This window comes from Dendrobates tinctorius, unplaced genomic scaffold (assembly GCF_039654945.1).
Source record: "Dendrobates tinctorius isolate UK_male_01 unplaced genomic scaffold, ASM3965494v1 ptg000064l, whole genome shotgun sequence".
NCBI lineage: Eukaryota > Metazoa > Chordata > Amphibia > Anura > Dendrobatidae > Dendrobates > Dendrobates tinctorius.
The window spans coordinates 2,711,362-2,728,976 of NW_027361732.1; the positions used below are offsets into that span (position 1 = coordinate 2,711,362).

Consider the following 17,615-nt stretch of genomic DNA (forward strand, 5'->3'; position numbering starts at 1 on the left):
ACTAACCTCCCTAAATCTGACATTTCCTTCTCCGTGGGTGGCATCACAATAACACCCCGGCAGCAGGCGCGCTGTCTGGGTGTTATGTTTGACACCAATCTCTCCTTCACATCCAATATACAATCTCTTGCCGCTTACACCTAAAGAACATCTCTAGAACCCGCCCTTTTCTCACCATGGAAACAACAAAAACCCTCACTGTTGCACTGATCCACTCCCGCCTGGACTACTGCAATGCTCTATTAATTGGCCTCCCCGTTACTCGACTTTCCACTCTCCAGCCCATACTTAATGCAACAGCCAGGGTCATCCATCTGGCTAATCGGTACTCGGACGTGTCCGCTCTTCGGCGATCGTTAAACTGGCTGCCCATTCATTTCAGGATCCAATTCAAAGTACTTGTTCTCACCCACAAAGCTCTCCACAGTGCACCACCCCCCTACATCTCCTCCCTCATTTCTGTCTATCGGCCTAACCGACCGCTGCGCTCTGCAAACGAGTTTCGACTAACCTCTGCACTAATCTGCACCTCCCACTCCCGACTCCAAGACTTCGCCCGCTCTGCGCCAATCCTCTGGAATGCTCTATCCCAAAAAAATAGGACTACACAATTTGCACAGTTATAGGCGCTCCCTCAAAGCGCATTTGTTCAGAGCGGCCTATCACGTTCACTAATCAAAGTCATTTTATATGTGTAAGTGTGGGTGTGTAGTCCACTCACTATCTCCATCTATCCCTCACTCCCTCAAGATGGCTGGACCATCAATGTAAATACACCATTGTAAATACACACCTCTACTTTGTATCTCCCCCACCTCATTGTAGATTGTAAGCTCTCACGAGCAGGGTAGTCTTATTTTGCTTTAATTATTGTATTGTTAACGATCTTCCTTATGACTTGTGTTTTGAAACTGTTAAACTGTAAAGTGCTGCGGAATATGTTGGCGCTATATAAAGATTATTATTATTCTGGAGAACTATATGGTGTCCGTTATTCTGTATGAAGCATTATATGGGGTCCACTATTCTGTTTGGAGCATTGTATGGTATCCATTATTCTGTATGGAGCATTATATGGGGTCCATTATTCTGTATGGAGCATTATATGCGACCCATAATTCTGTATGGAGCATTACATGAGGCCCATTGTACTGTATGGAGCATTATATCGGGTCCATTATTCTGCATGGAGCATTAAATGCGGCTCATTATTCTGTATGTAGAAATAAATGGGGTCCATTATTGAGTATGTAGAAATATATGGGGTCCATAATTCTGCATGTAGAAATATATGGGGTCCATTATATGGAACCCATTATTCTGTATAGAGCATTATATGTGTTCCATTATTCTGTATGGAGCAATATATGAGGCCCATTATTCTGTTGGAGAAATAAATGAGTTTCATTACTCTGTATGAGGCATTGTATGGGGCCCATTATTCTGTATGGAGCACTATATGGGGCCCATTATTCTGTATGGAACACTATATGAGGCCCACTATTCAGTATGGAGCACTATATGAGGCCCATTATTCTGTATGGAGCATTATATGGTGTCCATTATTCTGTATGGAGCATTTTATGGGATCCATTATTCAGTATGCAGCAATATATGGGGCCCATTATTCTGTAAGGAGCAATATATGGGTCCCATTATTCTGTATTGAGCAATATATGGGGGGTCATTAATGGAGCAATATGTGTCTCATACTGTATAGGGGACTATGTGATGCCCATAATACTGTATGGAGGACTATGTGGTGCCCATAACATGGAAGACTATATGGTGCCCATAATACTGTATGAAGGACTATACTGTGTGGTCTAAAATGCAAACTTTTGAATACCCCCCCAGGCCATGCACTTTGTGTTGCGAGGATTCACCGATTTCTGAGCTATTGTATAATTTGCAATAGATATCACCCATGTAATGTAAGAAGTAAATGAAATCTTTGGCATTGTACTATACCTATATTTCTGTGCCGTATCTGTGCATCATGAATTGTGGTATGTGAGACTGAGACTCTTTCAGCCGAGGCCCACGAAAACCTGGAGTCAGACCTGATGCTATATATGTGTGTTGGAAAAACACCTTTTAGACTATAATCATACACGCATTTTTGAGCCAAAGAGAGTAGTGGTTTAATAGGGAATATAAAGGAAACACATACAGCATAAAATGAGTTCGCTCGCATAAAAGTACATAATGTGCTTTCAATTCTCTTGACTGATGAGGCAGATAATTATCACAATCTTAGCAGGCTTAAAACCATAAACAAGCAACAATGAAACTAGTAACAAAACAGTTATTAACATACCTTTGGTAGCCCATCAGTACAGGAAATCCCTGCAGAATCCAGAAAATCAACAAAGCTAGAGGCATAGACGTTTTTCACCTAAGGGAATAAGGAAATGTGAATTAATGTACTATACAGTGTTATAAGTTAGCCGTACTTTTGAAAGATCACTTAATACTCTGACTCGTGCAACAGTGAATTTCTGCCAATGGTGGATGGCAATGCGGCTACTAAAGGGCCTGTGTATAGATGCAGATACAGATGAAAGTAGTGATGAATGTCAGCTGACTCTTCCTCCTCCATTATTCTTTCTCAGCGTCAGACCTTTCAGCGAAGCAAGCGTGATGACTTCACTACATTCTGTCCACTGCACTACGATGTGCGACACATCAGAACGCTCGCTGCCGAGATCGAAGCAGCTGGAAAGGTGAGTAATGTTTTGGTTTTTTTAAAATTAGTAAGAACACTGTGGTGGCCATATGGGGTCCATTATACTATATGGAGGACTATGCGGGGAGCATTATACTATATGGAGGACTATGGAGAGTTAATTATACTATATGAAGGAAAAGGGGAGTGCATTATACTATATAGAGGATTATTGGCTCAGTATACAATATGAAGGACTAGGAGGCCCATTACTCTATATGGATGGCTATGAGGGGGTCATTATAATCTTTGGAGGGCTATGTTGTGGCAATGATACTGTATGCAACCAATTAAATATTGTGAATAAAATGATTTCCTTTATTCAAATATCACTACCAATAATAAAAGAAAGGATACTGATTTTACAAAAATGCAGGGACATTCCACCATAGAGTACCAGCTGTGCACACAACTCTAAAAAGACTATACATGACACTAATGCCACAAAAATGAGATTATTGAATCCGCATATAAAAAAAGCACCATTCATATTATCTTTACATAATATCAAATGGCTATTACTGCCATATCTTTATTAAACGTGCCCCATTATGCAAGGGTATAATATTAATCAATGCCTAAAGCCGTCACAATTATGTAGAAATATGTTATAAGGAAAAATGCATAGCGCCCAACAATTGCATCCTTCTCATAAAAACATGAAAAAATGTGCCTATATCCGGACCAAATGAAAGGTCCTTATTAGCGGAGCCTAACGCTATAAATGATCATGATATGAAAAAAATGGTAAAACCAATACCTATGAAGTGCACGTGTAGCAATAATCGTGGTCCTCAAAAAAAAAAAAAAAAGTTTCATAAAAATCCCACAGATCCTTATTCTGTCATTGTTCTGCAGAAATATACAGATGTTACTTTTGTAACACAGCATATGAAATTTCTGCTTGCAATCCAATTGGGCTTTTCTTCAGAGTCTTCCCTAGAGGTCTGCGCTTTTACCCCGCTCTCCCAGACAATTTCAATCACAGTTCAGCAGTGTCTGAGATTGAGACGACTAAATCAGCTACTGAGAGATGATTGGCAGTGTCTGGGTTAATGTACTTGTCTTGTTGCTCAGTTGTGCAGTGGGGCTTCCCACTTCTCTTTCTACTCTGGTTAGAGCCTGTTTGTGCTCTGCTCTGAAGGGAGTACACACCGTTGTAGGAAATCTTCAGTTTCTTGGCAATTTCTCACATGGAATAGCCTTCATTTCTAAGAACAAGAATAGATTGTCTAGTTTCACATGAAAATTCTTTTTTTCTGTCCATTTTGAGAGCTTAATGGAACCACCAAATGTAATGCTCCAGATTCTCAACCAGCTCAAAGTAAGGTCAGGTTTATAGCTTCTCTAATCAGCCAAACTTTTCAGCTGTGCTAGCATACTTGCACAAGGGTTTTCAAGGGTATTCCAACCATCCATTAGCCTTCTTACACAGCAAATATAAAGTACCATAACAACACTGGAGTGATGGTTGTTGAAAATGGGCCTCTATACACCGGACATTGCATTACAAACCAGATGTTTGCAGCTAGAATAATCATTTACCACACTAACAATGTATAGCGTATTTCTGAATCATTTAATGTTAGCTTCATTGGAAAAAAAACTGTGCTTTTCTTTTAAAAATAAGGAAATTTCTAAGTGACCCTAAACGTTTGAACAGTAGTGTATATTACATACCGTATTTTCCGCTTTGTAAGACGCACTTTTTTCCCCCAAACTTGGGGGGAAAATGGGGGTGCGTCTTACAAAGAGGATATACATTACTGGGTGTAGGCCGCAGGGGTGTCCGGCTGCCCGTCAGCGCTGTGGGTGTCTCTGAGTGCCCAGCGGTGTCTCCGGTTCCAATCACGGGGCTCTGGCAACATTTTGCGACACGCCAGAGCCCCGGGGCTCCCTCTCGGTTCCCTCTGTTTTGGCTCCGGCAATATGGCGGCCGCCGCCGGGGGGGCGGCGCATGCGCTGATGGTGATCTCGGAACAGATCTCGAGAGATGAGATTTCAGCGCTGAGATCTCATCTCTCGAGATCTGTTCCGAGATCACCATCAGCGCATGCGCCGCCCCCCCCGGCGGCGGCCGCCATATTGTCGGAGCCAAAACAGAGGGAACCGAGAGGGAGCCCCGGGGCTCTGGCCTGTCGCAAAATGTCGCCAGAGCCCAGGGATTGGAACCGGAGACACCGCTGAGCACGTGGAGACACAGCTGGGCACCCGGAGACACCCACAGCGCCGACGGAAACCTGGTAAATGTGGGCAGAGCCCCGGGCTGCTGCACAGACCCCCCTGACAGCAGTACAGCCCCCCTGGCAGCAGCGCAAGCCCCCCCTGGCAGCAGTACAGCCCCCCTGGCAGCAGCGCGAGCCCCCCCTGGTAGCAGCATGAGCCCCCCCTGGCAGCAGCGCAAGCCCCCCTGGCAGCAGTACAGCCCCCCTGGCAGCAGCATGAGCCCCCCTGGCAGCAGCATGAGCCCCCCTGGCAGCAGCATGAGCCCCCCCTGGCAGCAGCATGAGCCCCCCCTGGCAGCAGCATGAGCCCCCCCTGGCAGCAGCGCGAGCCCCCCTGGTAACAGCGCGAGCCCCCCTGGTAACAGCACGAGCCCCCCTGGTAGCAGCACGAGCCCCCCTGGTAGCAGCACGAGCCCCCAGCGCGCTGCACATCGTAGCATCCTCTCAACCCTTCCTGCAGCCTACAGTATCACCCCACTCCTGCCTCCTCCAACAGCGACCCCACTTCACCGCAGCCACCACCCCCAGTAAGCAATAAGACACCTGGATTATAAGAGGCACCACCATTTTATTAAAAATGAGCCTGTCAACTGTTTCCTGGTAACCCGGAGTATATAGGTCAAGGGGTTCGTTCGAGTCATAATCTGAGCTTTGCTCATATCGACTACTGGTGAAGGAGAGCGAGAAGCAGAACTCACGGATGCCGAGGCACCGGATGGACCGGGAGACGCAGTGTGGGTTCGTTTCCCCCCGCATCTGCCTGGAGTGAGAGCGGCCCCTGCAGGCCGGAGGCTCCTGTGAGGTGGAGAACCCCTCTAAGACAGGCGAGCCACTATCCCTGCCCCTATCTGGGGCGTGAAGGGACTCGATTGCTCTCGTAAGTGACGCCATAGACTGCGACAGAGATAGAGCCCATTCCAGGGGACTTGGTACAATGGGCTCCTGTGCGCGTTTGGAATCGCAGGCTTTGCATAACCACCTGCTCTACGCCTGCGGAAAAGCGGACCGACAGGAGATGCATGCAGCGTATAGAAACGTGTGCGTCTTAGCTTTTCCGGACATGCTGTATCTGCCAGGCATCAGCGCTGCAGACCGCTAGGGGAGAGCACTCATCGTTTTCACCTAGAGTGGCCTCTCGGGAGGGTTGGGGGGTAGCACTTACCCCAGTCTTGTGCCCCCTCACGTCCTGCAAGTGCAGAGCGCCGCTCAATTCAAAAAGTGCGCGCCTCAGCTGCGGGCGGGCCGCAGGAAGAAGGGGGGCGGTTCTTCCGCCTGCAGCCTAGCGTCGGTCCGAAGCCGGGGGCTAAATTTCTTTGGCGCCCGTCCAGGCCACGGGGGGCGGGCCCCGCTCTGGCACCCAGGAGGAGAGGCTGAGGACCGCCAGCCCTGGGGAACGCTGCTGCAGGAGCCCTCCCAGGCCACCCTCCTCCGTGATCCTCATAACGCTACAGCTCCAGCTCAGGTTAGAGGGGAGGGGGGGGGGGCGCATAAAGGACGGTGCAGGCACCCTAGCTCCATCTTTCCCTCCAAGGGATGAGGAGAGGGACCGTCTGCCGCCTTGCATCACCGCAGTTTAGCATTGGTGGTGCAGTGGGGGCCGCACGGACTGTGCTTGTGCCTCTGTACAGCCTAGGGTTTCAATTCCTTAGGGTGGTCAGGGCTAAGTCTGGCATCATGTCCCACGTCGCGGGAGAGGATACGTGGAGGAGACACTCTGCACGTGCTCGCCCGTTGTTGGTTTGGGGAGATCGGACCCTTTCAATAGGGTCCATCGCCCTTGTCTCATCTTCATAGAAAAAAACAGACGTGTTCCTCCAGCGGACACTAAGCATGAACTGGTTTCCTCCCGCAATCGAGGCGAGGGTGTATACGGCGGAGGAGGAGGAGCTAACCTTTTTTCCACTTAGTGTCAGCCTCCTGGCGACAGTAGCATACACCCACAGTCCTGTGTCCCCCAATGAGGCAAAGGAGAAATATGTGTGTGCGTGTGTGTGTGTGTGTGTGTGTGTGTGTGTGTGTGTTTTGAAGAATATTTTGTTTTAAAACGATGTGTAAAGGAGAGAGAACTGCTGTATGTAAAAGTTCATGTTAAAATCACATTGCATACGGATTGCATACGCATGTCATATGGATGTTCCTTTTAAAAATCACACAGAAATCACATGACACTCGTCCCTTTTTTTTTTCTCACATATGGGTATGAGCCCATAAACTAATAGTGACCTTATGCTTTGATTTTGCTGTACACTTCTTTCCCTGGCAGAAATCAGGAGAAATAAGGGGAAGACTACAACATGGAGTGACCTTTCATGAAGATCACTAACCAGTGTGAATCAATGAATTGGTACCGGATTACAAGGAGAACACATCTCAGCCAAAGGACCATCTCTGAAGGCTGATGAATCGTCAACTCTGCTGAACTCTTCTGACTGGACCTCCCCGCAGAATCATGTCTGTCACTGACACAGCTACCTCCTGCACTGCACTGCTACGGGGTCGATGCCAAGATGTTTGAGGCTTCACACTGAGCTGCTGCTGAACAGGCTGCTGCTCTGGTGACTCCATCTTCCTTTGGAAAAGAATCATGGGCCAGGAAGTACAGAGATTTGTTCAGGTGTCCTTTTAAATAATAGGACACAACCCCACCTGGCACCCCCGGAACTCTGGGTCAGCACATTCTTCCCGTGATCATCCGGCGCTATCTTCCCAAGAACCTGCCAGCCGTGCCTCCTGCTGCTGTGACCGCGATTCCAAGGCGTCTCCCCGGGCCCTATCCACTAACCCCTCCGTCCGGACATGCGCGTCCTGGTCTCACATCCCACCTGATACCAGGCTGGGCGCCTTTGAAAGCGTCATTAGGGTCCACCCCGGACGCGACATCGGAGCACGCAGCAGCCACTGCCTGAAGACACCCCCAGCCGGCTCCAGGCCATACTCACCTGTCTTCGGCACAGACCACTACAGGTCTGGTACTCCTATCCGGAGTCCACTACCGTGCAGTCCCCCCTGGACCCACTGTGGCGCTTCAAGGGACCCCAAACCCCCCGAGGCAGGGGACTCCTGCTGCCTGAACCAACCGGCCAGACCTGGGAATGACTCCTTATTGGACAGGTATGTCTGTAGAGGTTCACCCATTCCCTGTCCTTGAAGGGTGTATCCCCTATCTCGTGGTGCTGTCAAGGGGGATCGAGTAAGAACCAGTTTTTCGGACCCTGGAAGACAGTGTGCTGTGAACTCTGTTTTCTTCTGTAATTAATTTGGCTTTTACATATGGCTGGAAGTGACTACTCTATGAAGATCAGCAGTCTCACCTATAATTAAGAGAATACTGAAATTATAGGTGAGCTCCAACCATCTAACTAATCAGACATATCATTGGTGCAATCTGTGCACAGCGATCCAAGAGGTTAGGAAACCCATTTTCTCCTCTGATGCAGCAAGCAACATCTGTCATAGAAACATAAAGGGGCATATTACGATGAATAGTGGACTGCAAAGGGAATATACACTGCTCTTGCACATGGGCCCTCTTCTGTGTGTGTATTTTCATACTTACAATTATCACCCAACTTTTTAAAGCGCCTACGCCCCATGGGTGTTTTTTTATGTACAAGTTGCAACATGTACTATAGCATCATACTAAAGCTTTAATTTAGTAGATATAAAAAAAGGAAACAATGCATTATAATACTTTGAAAACATTTGAAATACTTTGAAAACATTTACAGTGAGTCTGATTTTTTTTTACAGCCCCAAATGTTACATTATATTTTTTTTCAGAGATGGTGCAATTTTAAAAAATAGAGTAATAGACTAGTAATAAAGAAATGTCCCACTGTGAAAGGCAATACTTTGCTCCTCTATATCTATTTTTATTAATGGTGAAAGCTGTTTATACTTCCTCAACCAAAAGCAAACTAAAAACAAGGAAATTATTACCTCATCAACAGGACATTCGCTTGCCTTACAAAGAGCTTCTATAACCCTGGTGTCCATTTCAGACTGCTGTGACGTCCAGGTGTTCCTGTTCTGACCACGTCGGGATGCACGGGTTGGTCCATTGACAGATATCCCATTCACTACACTCTCTGCAGTGAAGTGACAGCAGGATTAGTACATACTGACTTTCATAAGAAAAAGGTAAATGGTTTATTCGAAATAAAAATTGTCAATCTAATGAAAGTCATTAGTCATATGTCCCAAAATATTAGCAAGGAAAGTACGTAATAAAGTTTGCTAGATGGCAGTAAAAAGGCATTCATAGTTGTTAGTCATTTCTCACATAATACCAAAGTGGTAAGGCGTTGCCAAAACAAAATGGCTTAGATGAGGGATAAATTCTTAGTGACACCCCTTTTAATCAATAGACAAAAATGGTAAATCCAGCTCAGGAAATCCGATGTACAGTATATAAAAGTATCAAGTTTATTAGGCAAATTAAAAATAAGACAACAGCATGGTAGTCACAGCCCCGGCTTGGGGAGAAGATAGGCCGACACGTTTCAGACTCTTAGGTCTTCATTCATTGCAATCTAATCACTGCAGGTGTTTAGATTGCCTATCTTCTCCCCAAGCCGTGGCTGTGACTACTATGCTATTGTCTTACTTTTAATTTACCTAATAAATTTGATGCTTTTCTATACATCGGATTTCCGATGCTGGATTTATTATTTTCGACTATTGATTGATCTTCCTGTGGCACTGCTGGATTTTCCGAGCTCCGGACTCCGCTATGGGTGAGCTGACATAATCCCCTATTTTATCTTTACCCCTTTTAATGACCACAGAAGTTATTAAAGCAATACTACTTTCCACAGTGCTCCCCATGCGGCTGTGATAGTGATTTAGCGAAGCAGAAAGCTGGATGCCAATATGGAGACAAAGCCAATTGATTTGATATTGATCCACAGGACTGCATATCATATGTAGTGGGAAAGGTTGAAACATAAAATGAGAACAATGGGACTAGGGAAAAATAAGTGTAGCATGGTTAATAACTGGCTCACTGCCAGAAAACAGAGGTTGCTTGTTAATGGAACACACTCTGATTAGGTCACAGTTAACAAAGGTGTTGCACAAGTGTAGGTCAGTATTGGGCCCTCTTTTAAGAAACTTGTCAGTCACGGTCAGTGGGCGTCCTGTACAACTAGGGCACAGGGTGGCTCGGTTCCTGGCAGCTTTTAAAAGTATTTTCTTCTCTAAAATGCCACAGCATATCAGAGTAAAACAAGCATGGCTGTTAGTCTATTCAGAGACTGATACATGCTGCACACAGGTTTTCTTTAAAAGAGGAACAGATGCTCATGAAAAGAACATAGTTTACACAAATAGAAGCTAGTAGAGAACTCTATCAGATATATGAATGGATAGTACAGAGGTCTTTCTAATTATCTTTTTACAACTAGACTAGCAATGTTAAGAGGGCATAATTCACATTTAAAGGAAAGAAGTTCACCTATTTACAGGCCTAGGATAGAAGCACTTCCATCAATGAACAAATATCATACAAAATATAAGGAAGCTTGTGCCAAGTAAAATAAATAGATTTTATTACATTCAAAAAGATAAAAACTTTACATAAAATCACTATTCAAGGGAGATACAAATGCAAAACAACCTGTCTGCACAGGAAAGAAAACAATACTTAGGAGATCAGTAGCATGATATAGGCATATATTCAGAACCTACTAAATAGAAACATGAGATTAATCTAGGACTCCATCACTCATTTTTTTAAAAATTCAAACATCAGTTGACAAAGAGTTTGCAGAAATCAACAAATGCCAGTGTTTATTAAAGGTATATACAGTGGGGAAAATAAATATTTGATCCCTTGCTTATTTTGTAAGTTTGCCCACTGACAAAGACATGAACAGTCTATAATTTAAAGGTACCGTATATACTGGAGTATAAGCCAACCCCCCTAATTTTGCCACAAAATTGACTCGAGTATAAGCCTAGGGTAGATAATGCAGCAGCTACTGGTAAATTTCAAAAATAAAAATAGATACCAGTGAAATTAAAATGAATTGAGACATCAGTAGGTTAAATGTTTTTGAATATCCATATTGAATCAGGAGCCCCATATAATGCTCCATACAGTTCATGATGGCCCCATAAGATGCTCCATACAAAATACACCACATATAATGCTGCACAAATGTTAATAATGGCCCCATAAGATGGTCCATACAATAATATGCCCCATATGCTGCTCCATAAAAGGTTATGGCCCCATAAGATGTTCCATAGATTATGCCCAATATGCTGCCCCATAAGATGCTCCATAGACTAATATGCACCATATGCTGCTCCATAAGGGTTATGGCCCCATAAAATGCTCCACAGATTAGATTATGCCCCATAAGGTGCTCCATAGATTATGCCCCAATAAGACGCTCCATAAATTATGCCCCATATGCTGCCCCATAAGATGCTCCATATATTATACCCCCATATATTGCTCCATATATTATGCCCCCATATGCTGCCCTCATAAGATGCGCCATATATTATGCCCCCCATAAGATGCTCCATATATTATGCCCCCATATGCTGCCCCCATAAGATGCTCTATAAATTATGCCCCCATATGCTGCCCCCATAAGATGCTCCATAAATTATGCCCCCATAAGATGCTCCATATATTATGATCCCATACGCTGCTGCTGCAAATAAAAAAAAAAATGACATACTTACCTCTCCGTCGCTGAGGGCCAGGTGCCAGTGTCACAGCTGGCTCAGGACCTGGCACCTGAGATATTCACTTGTCCCCGTTCCATCGCTGCTCGTCACTGTCTGCCGCGTCATCTGTCAGTGACATTCAGGCAGCAGAGGGAGCGTCGCGCACTAACCACGTCACCGCGCCCTCTGCTGCCTGAATGTCACTGACAGAGGACACGGCAGACAGCGACGAGCAGCGATGGACAATGGACAGGTGAATATCGCATATACTTACCCCCTCCTGGCGCGTCTCTACAGCCTCGCTTCTCCCACGGTCTCCCTTCCTTCCATCAGCGGTCACATGGTACCGTTCATTAAAGTCATAAATATGCGCATATTCATGACTTTAATGAGCGGTACCACATGACCACTGAAAGGAGGAATAGAGACCATGGGAAAAGCAGGGGGCTGCAGGGACGTGCCGGGGGGGGGGAGCAGTATGATCTGACACCCCCGCTCCCCCTCCCCCGCCGACCCCCTAGCGTATATGACTCGGGTATAAGCCGAGAGGGGAACTTTCAGCCCAAAAAAAATAGGCTGAAAATCTCGGCTTAAACACGAGTATATACGGTAGATTAATTTTAACATTGAGAGCTAGAATATCAAAAATAAAATCCAGAAAAAAATCACAATGTATAAATTATATAAACTTATTTGCATTTTGCAGTGAGAAATAAGTATTTGATCCCCTACCAACCAATAAGAGTTCTGGCTCCTACAGACCAGTTAGACGCTCCTAATCAACTCATTACCTGCGTTAAAAATACAGGTGTCTTACATAGTCACCTTTATAAAAGACTCCTGTCCACAGACTCAGACTCTAGCCTCTACAACATGGGCAAGACCAAAGAGCTTTCTAAGGATGTCAGGGACAAGATCACAGATCTGCACAAAGCTGGAATGGGCTACAAAACCATATGTAAGGCACTGGGTGAGAAGGAGACAACTGTCCAGCTTTGTGCAGGGCTCTGCACTGTACTGCCGAGTAATATGCCCTATTCATCCTACTGCACTAGAGACACTTTATTGCTATTTGCACATGTACATTTCACCTGCCTGGTGCACTTTATAGGAACCTCATAGTTCATTTGATAGTTTAGGGATGTGTGGCCACTGGGCCTGATTACATGCACTAGCTTTTGTCCAATTGCACTTTTTTTCATGACCTTCATGATATTTTTTTGATTCCTTGTAGGACATTCATGTAGTCCTATATTAATATTACTTAGTGTACGTGGTTCCTAAAAGTTAAATTTATCAACGTCTCAGCATTTGGTCTGTGTACTTTAGACCTATAGATTGTACTGCTGCTATAGTGTTCTCTAAGCATGTATATAGTGCTTGATTATGGTATGGAACTCCCACATGCTAGTGGCATATTATATATATATATATATATATATATATATATATATATATATATATACACACATACATTTTGGGATTATTTCATCTATACCTTTAATAAACACTGGCATTTGTAGATTTCTGCAAACCCTTTTTTTGTCAATTGATGTTTGAATTTCTAAAAAAAAGTGAGGAGTCCTAGATTAATCTCATATTTCTGTTTAGTAGGTTCTGAATATACAGTAAATATACAGTATGCCTATATCATGATACTGATCTCCTAGGCATTGTTTTTCTTTCCTGTGCAGACAGGTTATTTTGCATTCGTATCTGCCTTGAATAGTGATTTTATGTAAGGTTTTTATCTTTTTGAATTTAATCAAATCTATTTATTTTACTTGGCACAAGCTTCCTTAATTTTTGTATGATATTAGAGGAAAGAAGGTTTCATCATTATCATCAGACGGCAATTATGTACTGTAAACGTAGTGAGATTATAGAACTCTGTGTCACATGATGTTTTAATACACTTAAAAAGTTCAAAGAGAACCTGTATGCCTTTGATAGATATGACAGGTTATGAGTACTAGACTATGTGATGGGACGTTTTAGCTGGGAAACTAGTCTGATTGCTGTATATGGAGTCGGGAAGGATTTTTCTCCCCTCATAAGCGACACCTATGAGGAAATTGGGGCTACTCAACCTGCCTGGTGACTAGATTTAATTTCTTAACTTTCGGTTTATGGGTTTTTACGTGGGATGGGGATTGGGGAATGCAACTAAACCAGTTATGCCATCATTTTTATTTTTTTTCAGATTTAAAACCATTTTACCACATATTAAATTAAAACACAATTTTATAATCTATTACTATTGTTGATATACTATAACTAATTAAAAAATATTCTCACAATGCAATGAACTTGAATAATTGCGGCATAAAAAGAGAAAGACAAACAAGACATTTACTGGGACACTTAGAGAGGTAACATACTAAATGGTTCTTTGAGAATGTCTGAGGGTGATCGCTTGATAAAATATTCCAGGACACACAGCAGCAACTGGAAGGAGATTACCAGATCATCATCCATCTGTAAAACCTTTCCTATGAAAAACACAATGAAAGGAAAACAAATTGAGAACTGTCAGTTCCAGTAAACAGGGTCATATCTTAAGACAACACATGTTGCAAGGTTTAAAGGCAATGAATCTGATGGACTTTTCTGCACAAATCTTAATGAAGCATTCATCACCTGTTTACAAAATTTTATACAATTTTACATAGATCACAATAAATATATATATATATATATATATATATATATATATATATATATTTAGACACAGATAATTTTTACATGAAATTCCTTCATCCTAAAGGGAACTTGTCTCTCGATTCTTGCTGACGAAACTGCAGGCAGGCTGAATAAGAGCCTGGCTGCACAAAAAAAAAAAAATTAGATGGGGACCATGGACAGAGAGAAGACTAGATTGGTGCCGACCCCAGCAAGCTTTTCCCCACATCACTCCCGAAGACTGACAGGTCTCTTCCATGTGCATACTTTGCAAGACACGACCTTCTGTATAACACATCTGCCTTGAAACTTCCATCACAGATTCAAGCTTATTTGATGCAGAGAACAGCACAATATGCAGCATTATTATTCCAATCTAAACTTCGAACACAACTTACTAAACTTCAATAGGGTCTGTAAGTAGCCGCCAATTTAAAGTTAAAACAGATCCAAGTACATTATGGTTTCTGTTTAGTACAAAAACTACAAGACAGAAATAAACATAGCATTACACAGTACTTTAGCCCATGTGCTCCCCAATATAGCTGCTTCATACCTTCTTTTAGAAAATAAAGTTCCATATCAAATTTTCCAATACAGTTCACATTATATTATTAAATCGAAATCTTAAGACATGATTATGCTGGTGATCGTCCGCTGAAAATCTATGTCAGCATGGCTGTATATATTGTTAAATCTAAGAAATCTATTTAATGACATGTGCTGTTAGTCTTGTGAAATCTGGTGATTAAACTGCTTTAAGGCTAAGTGCACACGTTGAGAAACTGGGTCTGAGCAGAAAAAGTAAATTAATGTGCATGCAAAATGTAATTGCATATGAACACATGACCTTTACACAGAGAAAACCAAAAGCACAACACAAAACAAATATCCTGGAATAAAAAATTAAAAGAACATATTGCAAAAATTGCATGAAGGTAGTAATAATAGTAATAATAAGGGTATTTAGTTAACATAATTTTGATCAAAATAATGTAGAAGCCATCCCGCCACGTCACGGCAACCCTTGTGGGACAGTCCTAACTCTTTTTTTAAATACAAGAGTTAGGACTGTCCCACAAGGGTTGCCGTGACGTGGCGGGATGGCTTCTACATTATTTTGATCAAAATTATGTTAACTAAATACCCTTATTATTACTATTATTACTACCTTCATGCAATTTTTGCAATATGTTCTTTTAATTTTTTATTCCAGGATATTTGTTTTGTGTTTTGCTTTTGGTTTTCTCTGTGTAAAGGTCATGTGTTCATATGCAATTACATTTTGCATGCACATTAATTTACTTTTTCTGCTCAGACCCAGTTTCTCAATTGTTTCATTGTGCATTCTGTGCATATAAGGGTGTGACCGCCCTGTTTCTGAGTTGGAAAATCCATCCTGTCTGGCCTATACTATTACTGGTGGTTCAGTCCCTCTGTCCTTGTTCACATTTACGTCACTTGACAAGTGGAAAGGTTTTAAATACAAGAGTTAGGACTGTCCCACAAGGGTTGCCGTGACGTGGCGGGATGGCTTCTACATTATTTTGATCAAAATTATGTTAACTAAATACCCTTATTATTACTATTATTACTACCTTCATGCAATTTTTGCAATATGTTCTTTTAATTTTTTATTCCAGGATATTTGTTTTGTGTTTTGCTTTTGGTTTTCTCTGTGTAAAGGTCATGTGTTCATATGCAATTACATTTTGCATGCACATTAATTTACTTTTTCTGCTCAGACCCAGTTTCTCAATTGTTTCATTGTGCATTCTGTGCATATAAGGGTGTGACCGCCCTGTTTCTGAGTTGGAAAATCCATCCTGTCTGGCCTATACTATTACTGGTGGTTCAGTCCCTCTGTCCTTGTTCACATTTACGTCACTTGACAAGTGGAAAGGTTTTAAATACAAGAGTTAGGACTGTCCCACAAGGGTTGCCGTGACGTGGCGGGATGGCTTCTACATTATTTTGATCAAAATTATGTTAACTAAATACCCTTATTATTACTATTATTACTACCTTCATGCAATTTTTGCAATATGTTCTTTTAATTTTTTATTCCAGGATATTTGTTTTGTGTTTTGCTTTTGGTTTTCTAAGTGCACACGTTGCAGAAAATTTCTGCACAAAAACCTGAATCCCTTCCCAGAAACCGCACCTATTTTTCCCGCGGCGGTTTTTGCGCGTTTTTTGCGCGGTTTTGATGCGTTTTTTACCGCAGCGGTTTCTAAACGCATGGGAGAAGCCAAAACCGCGGAAAAATCCGCAAAATTAATGAGCATGCTGCGTTTTTTACCGCGATGCGTTTTTTTCGCGGTAAAAAACGCATCAATGTGCACAAAAAGTGCAAAATGCATAGAAATGACTGTGCAGCTTATTTTTAGCGGTTTTATAGCGGTTTTATAGTGAAAACCGCGGTAAAAACCGCTAAAAAAAACGCTGTGTGTGAACACAGCCTAATAATTCAGAGGAGTCTCCGCTTTCTTCTTTAAAAGAGGATCTCCCCAGGAGTTTTAGCTTCTAATTTACCAGACTCAAGATTTTTTTTTAACCTCTTCATCCCCACTCCAGTCTGTTTTCACCTTCCTGACCAGGCCAATTTTTTCATTTCTGACCAACCTCACTACAACAGTGTCGCCAGAAGGCGAGTATAAATTGCTTTGATTTTCAATGGGGTGGTTTCATTTAAAGGAAACCTGCCACCAGGTTTCACCGCTTTGAGCTACAACCACCATCTTACAGGGCTGATATGCAGCATTCTGTAATGCTGTACATAAGCCCTGAACCCAACCTGCAAGACAAGAAAAATACCTTTTATTATACTCACCTGCTGGGCAGTCCCGTCCGAGGAGTGCCACTGGTCTTGGTCCAATGCCCCCCCCTTTCTGTTGCAATGCTGTCTTACTTGCGTCATGTGGATGACGCGTCCCTACGTTATACACACAGTATCCCAGACATCGCGCTCCTGCGCAGGCGTACTTCTCTGCCCTAACCAGGGCAGAGTAAAACATTGAAGTGCACATGCACCAGGGCTCTTTCACCTTTTGTGGTGCCTGTGCACATCAGTACTTTGCTCTGCCCTAGGCGCAGATGCTGGGGAGACAGTGTGGATGACGTAGGGACATGTCATCCACACAAAGCAAGAAGGAGGGTGGCGATTGTAAGAAGAAGGGAAGCACCGAACCGGACCGCCCCACAGGTGAGCATAATGAAAGGTCTTTTTCTTGTCTTGCAAATTGGGTTAAGGGCAGCATTATAGAACGGTGGTGGACTTACCTAATATCTACCAA

The 17,615-nt window shown here is 43.1% G+C and overlaps 1 protein-coding gene across 2 annotated transcripts in view; it reads right to left on the reverse strand.

Moving 5' to 3' along the window:
* The window catches only part of RB1 (RB transcriptional corepressor 1), a 383,417-nt gene that overhangs the window by 282,360 nt on the left and 83,442 nt on the right, over nt 1-17,615 (reverse strand). For both annotated transcript variants that reach the window (XM_073580241.1, XM_073580240.1), the window contains exons 7-9: nt 14,019-14,129; nt 8,893-9,041; nt 2,321-2,398 (exon numbers count right to left, since the gene is read on the reverse strand). In XM_073580241.1, coding sequence (XP_073436342.1) covers nt 2,321-2,398; nt 8,893-9,041; nt 14,019-14,129 — 338 coding nt within the window. The remainder of the gene's footprint in view (nt 1-2,320; nt 2,399-8,892; nt 9,042-14,018; nt 14,130-17,615) is intronic.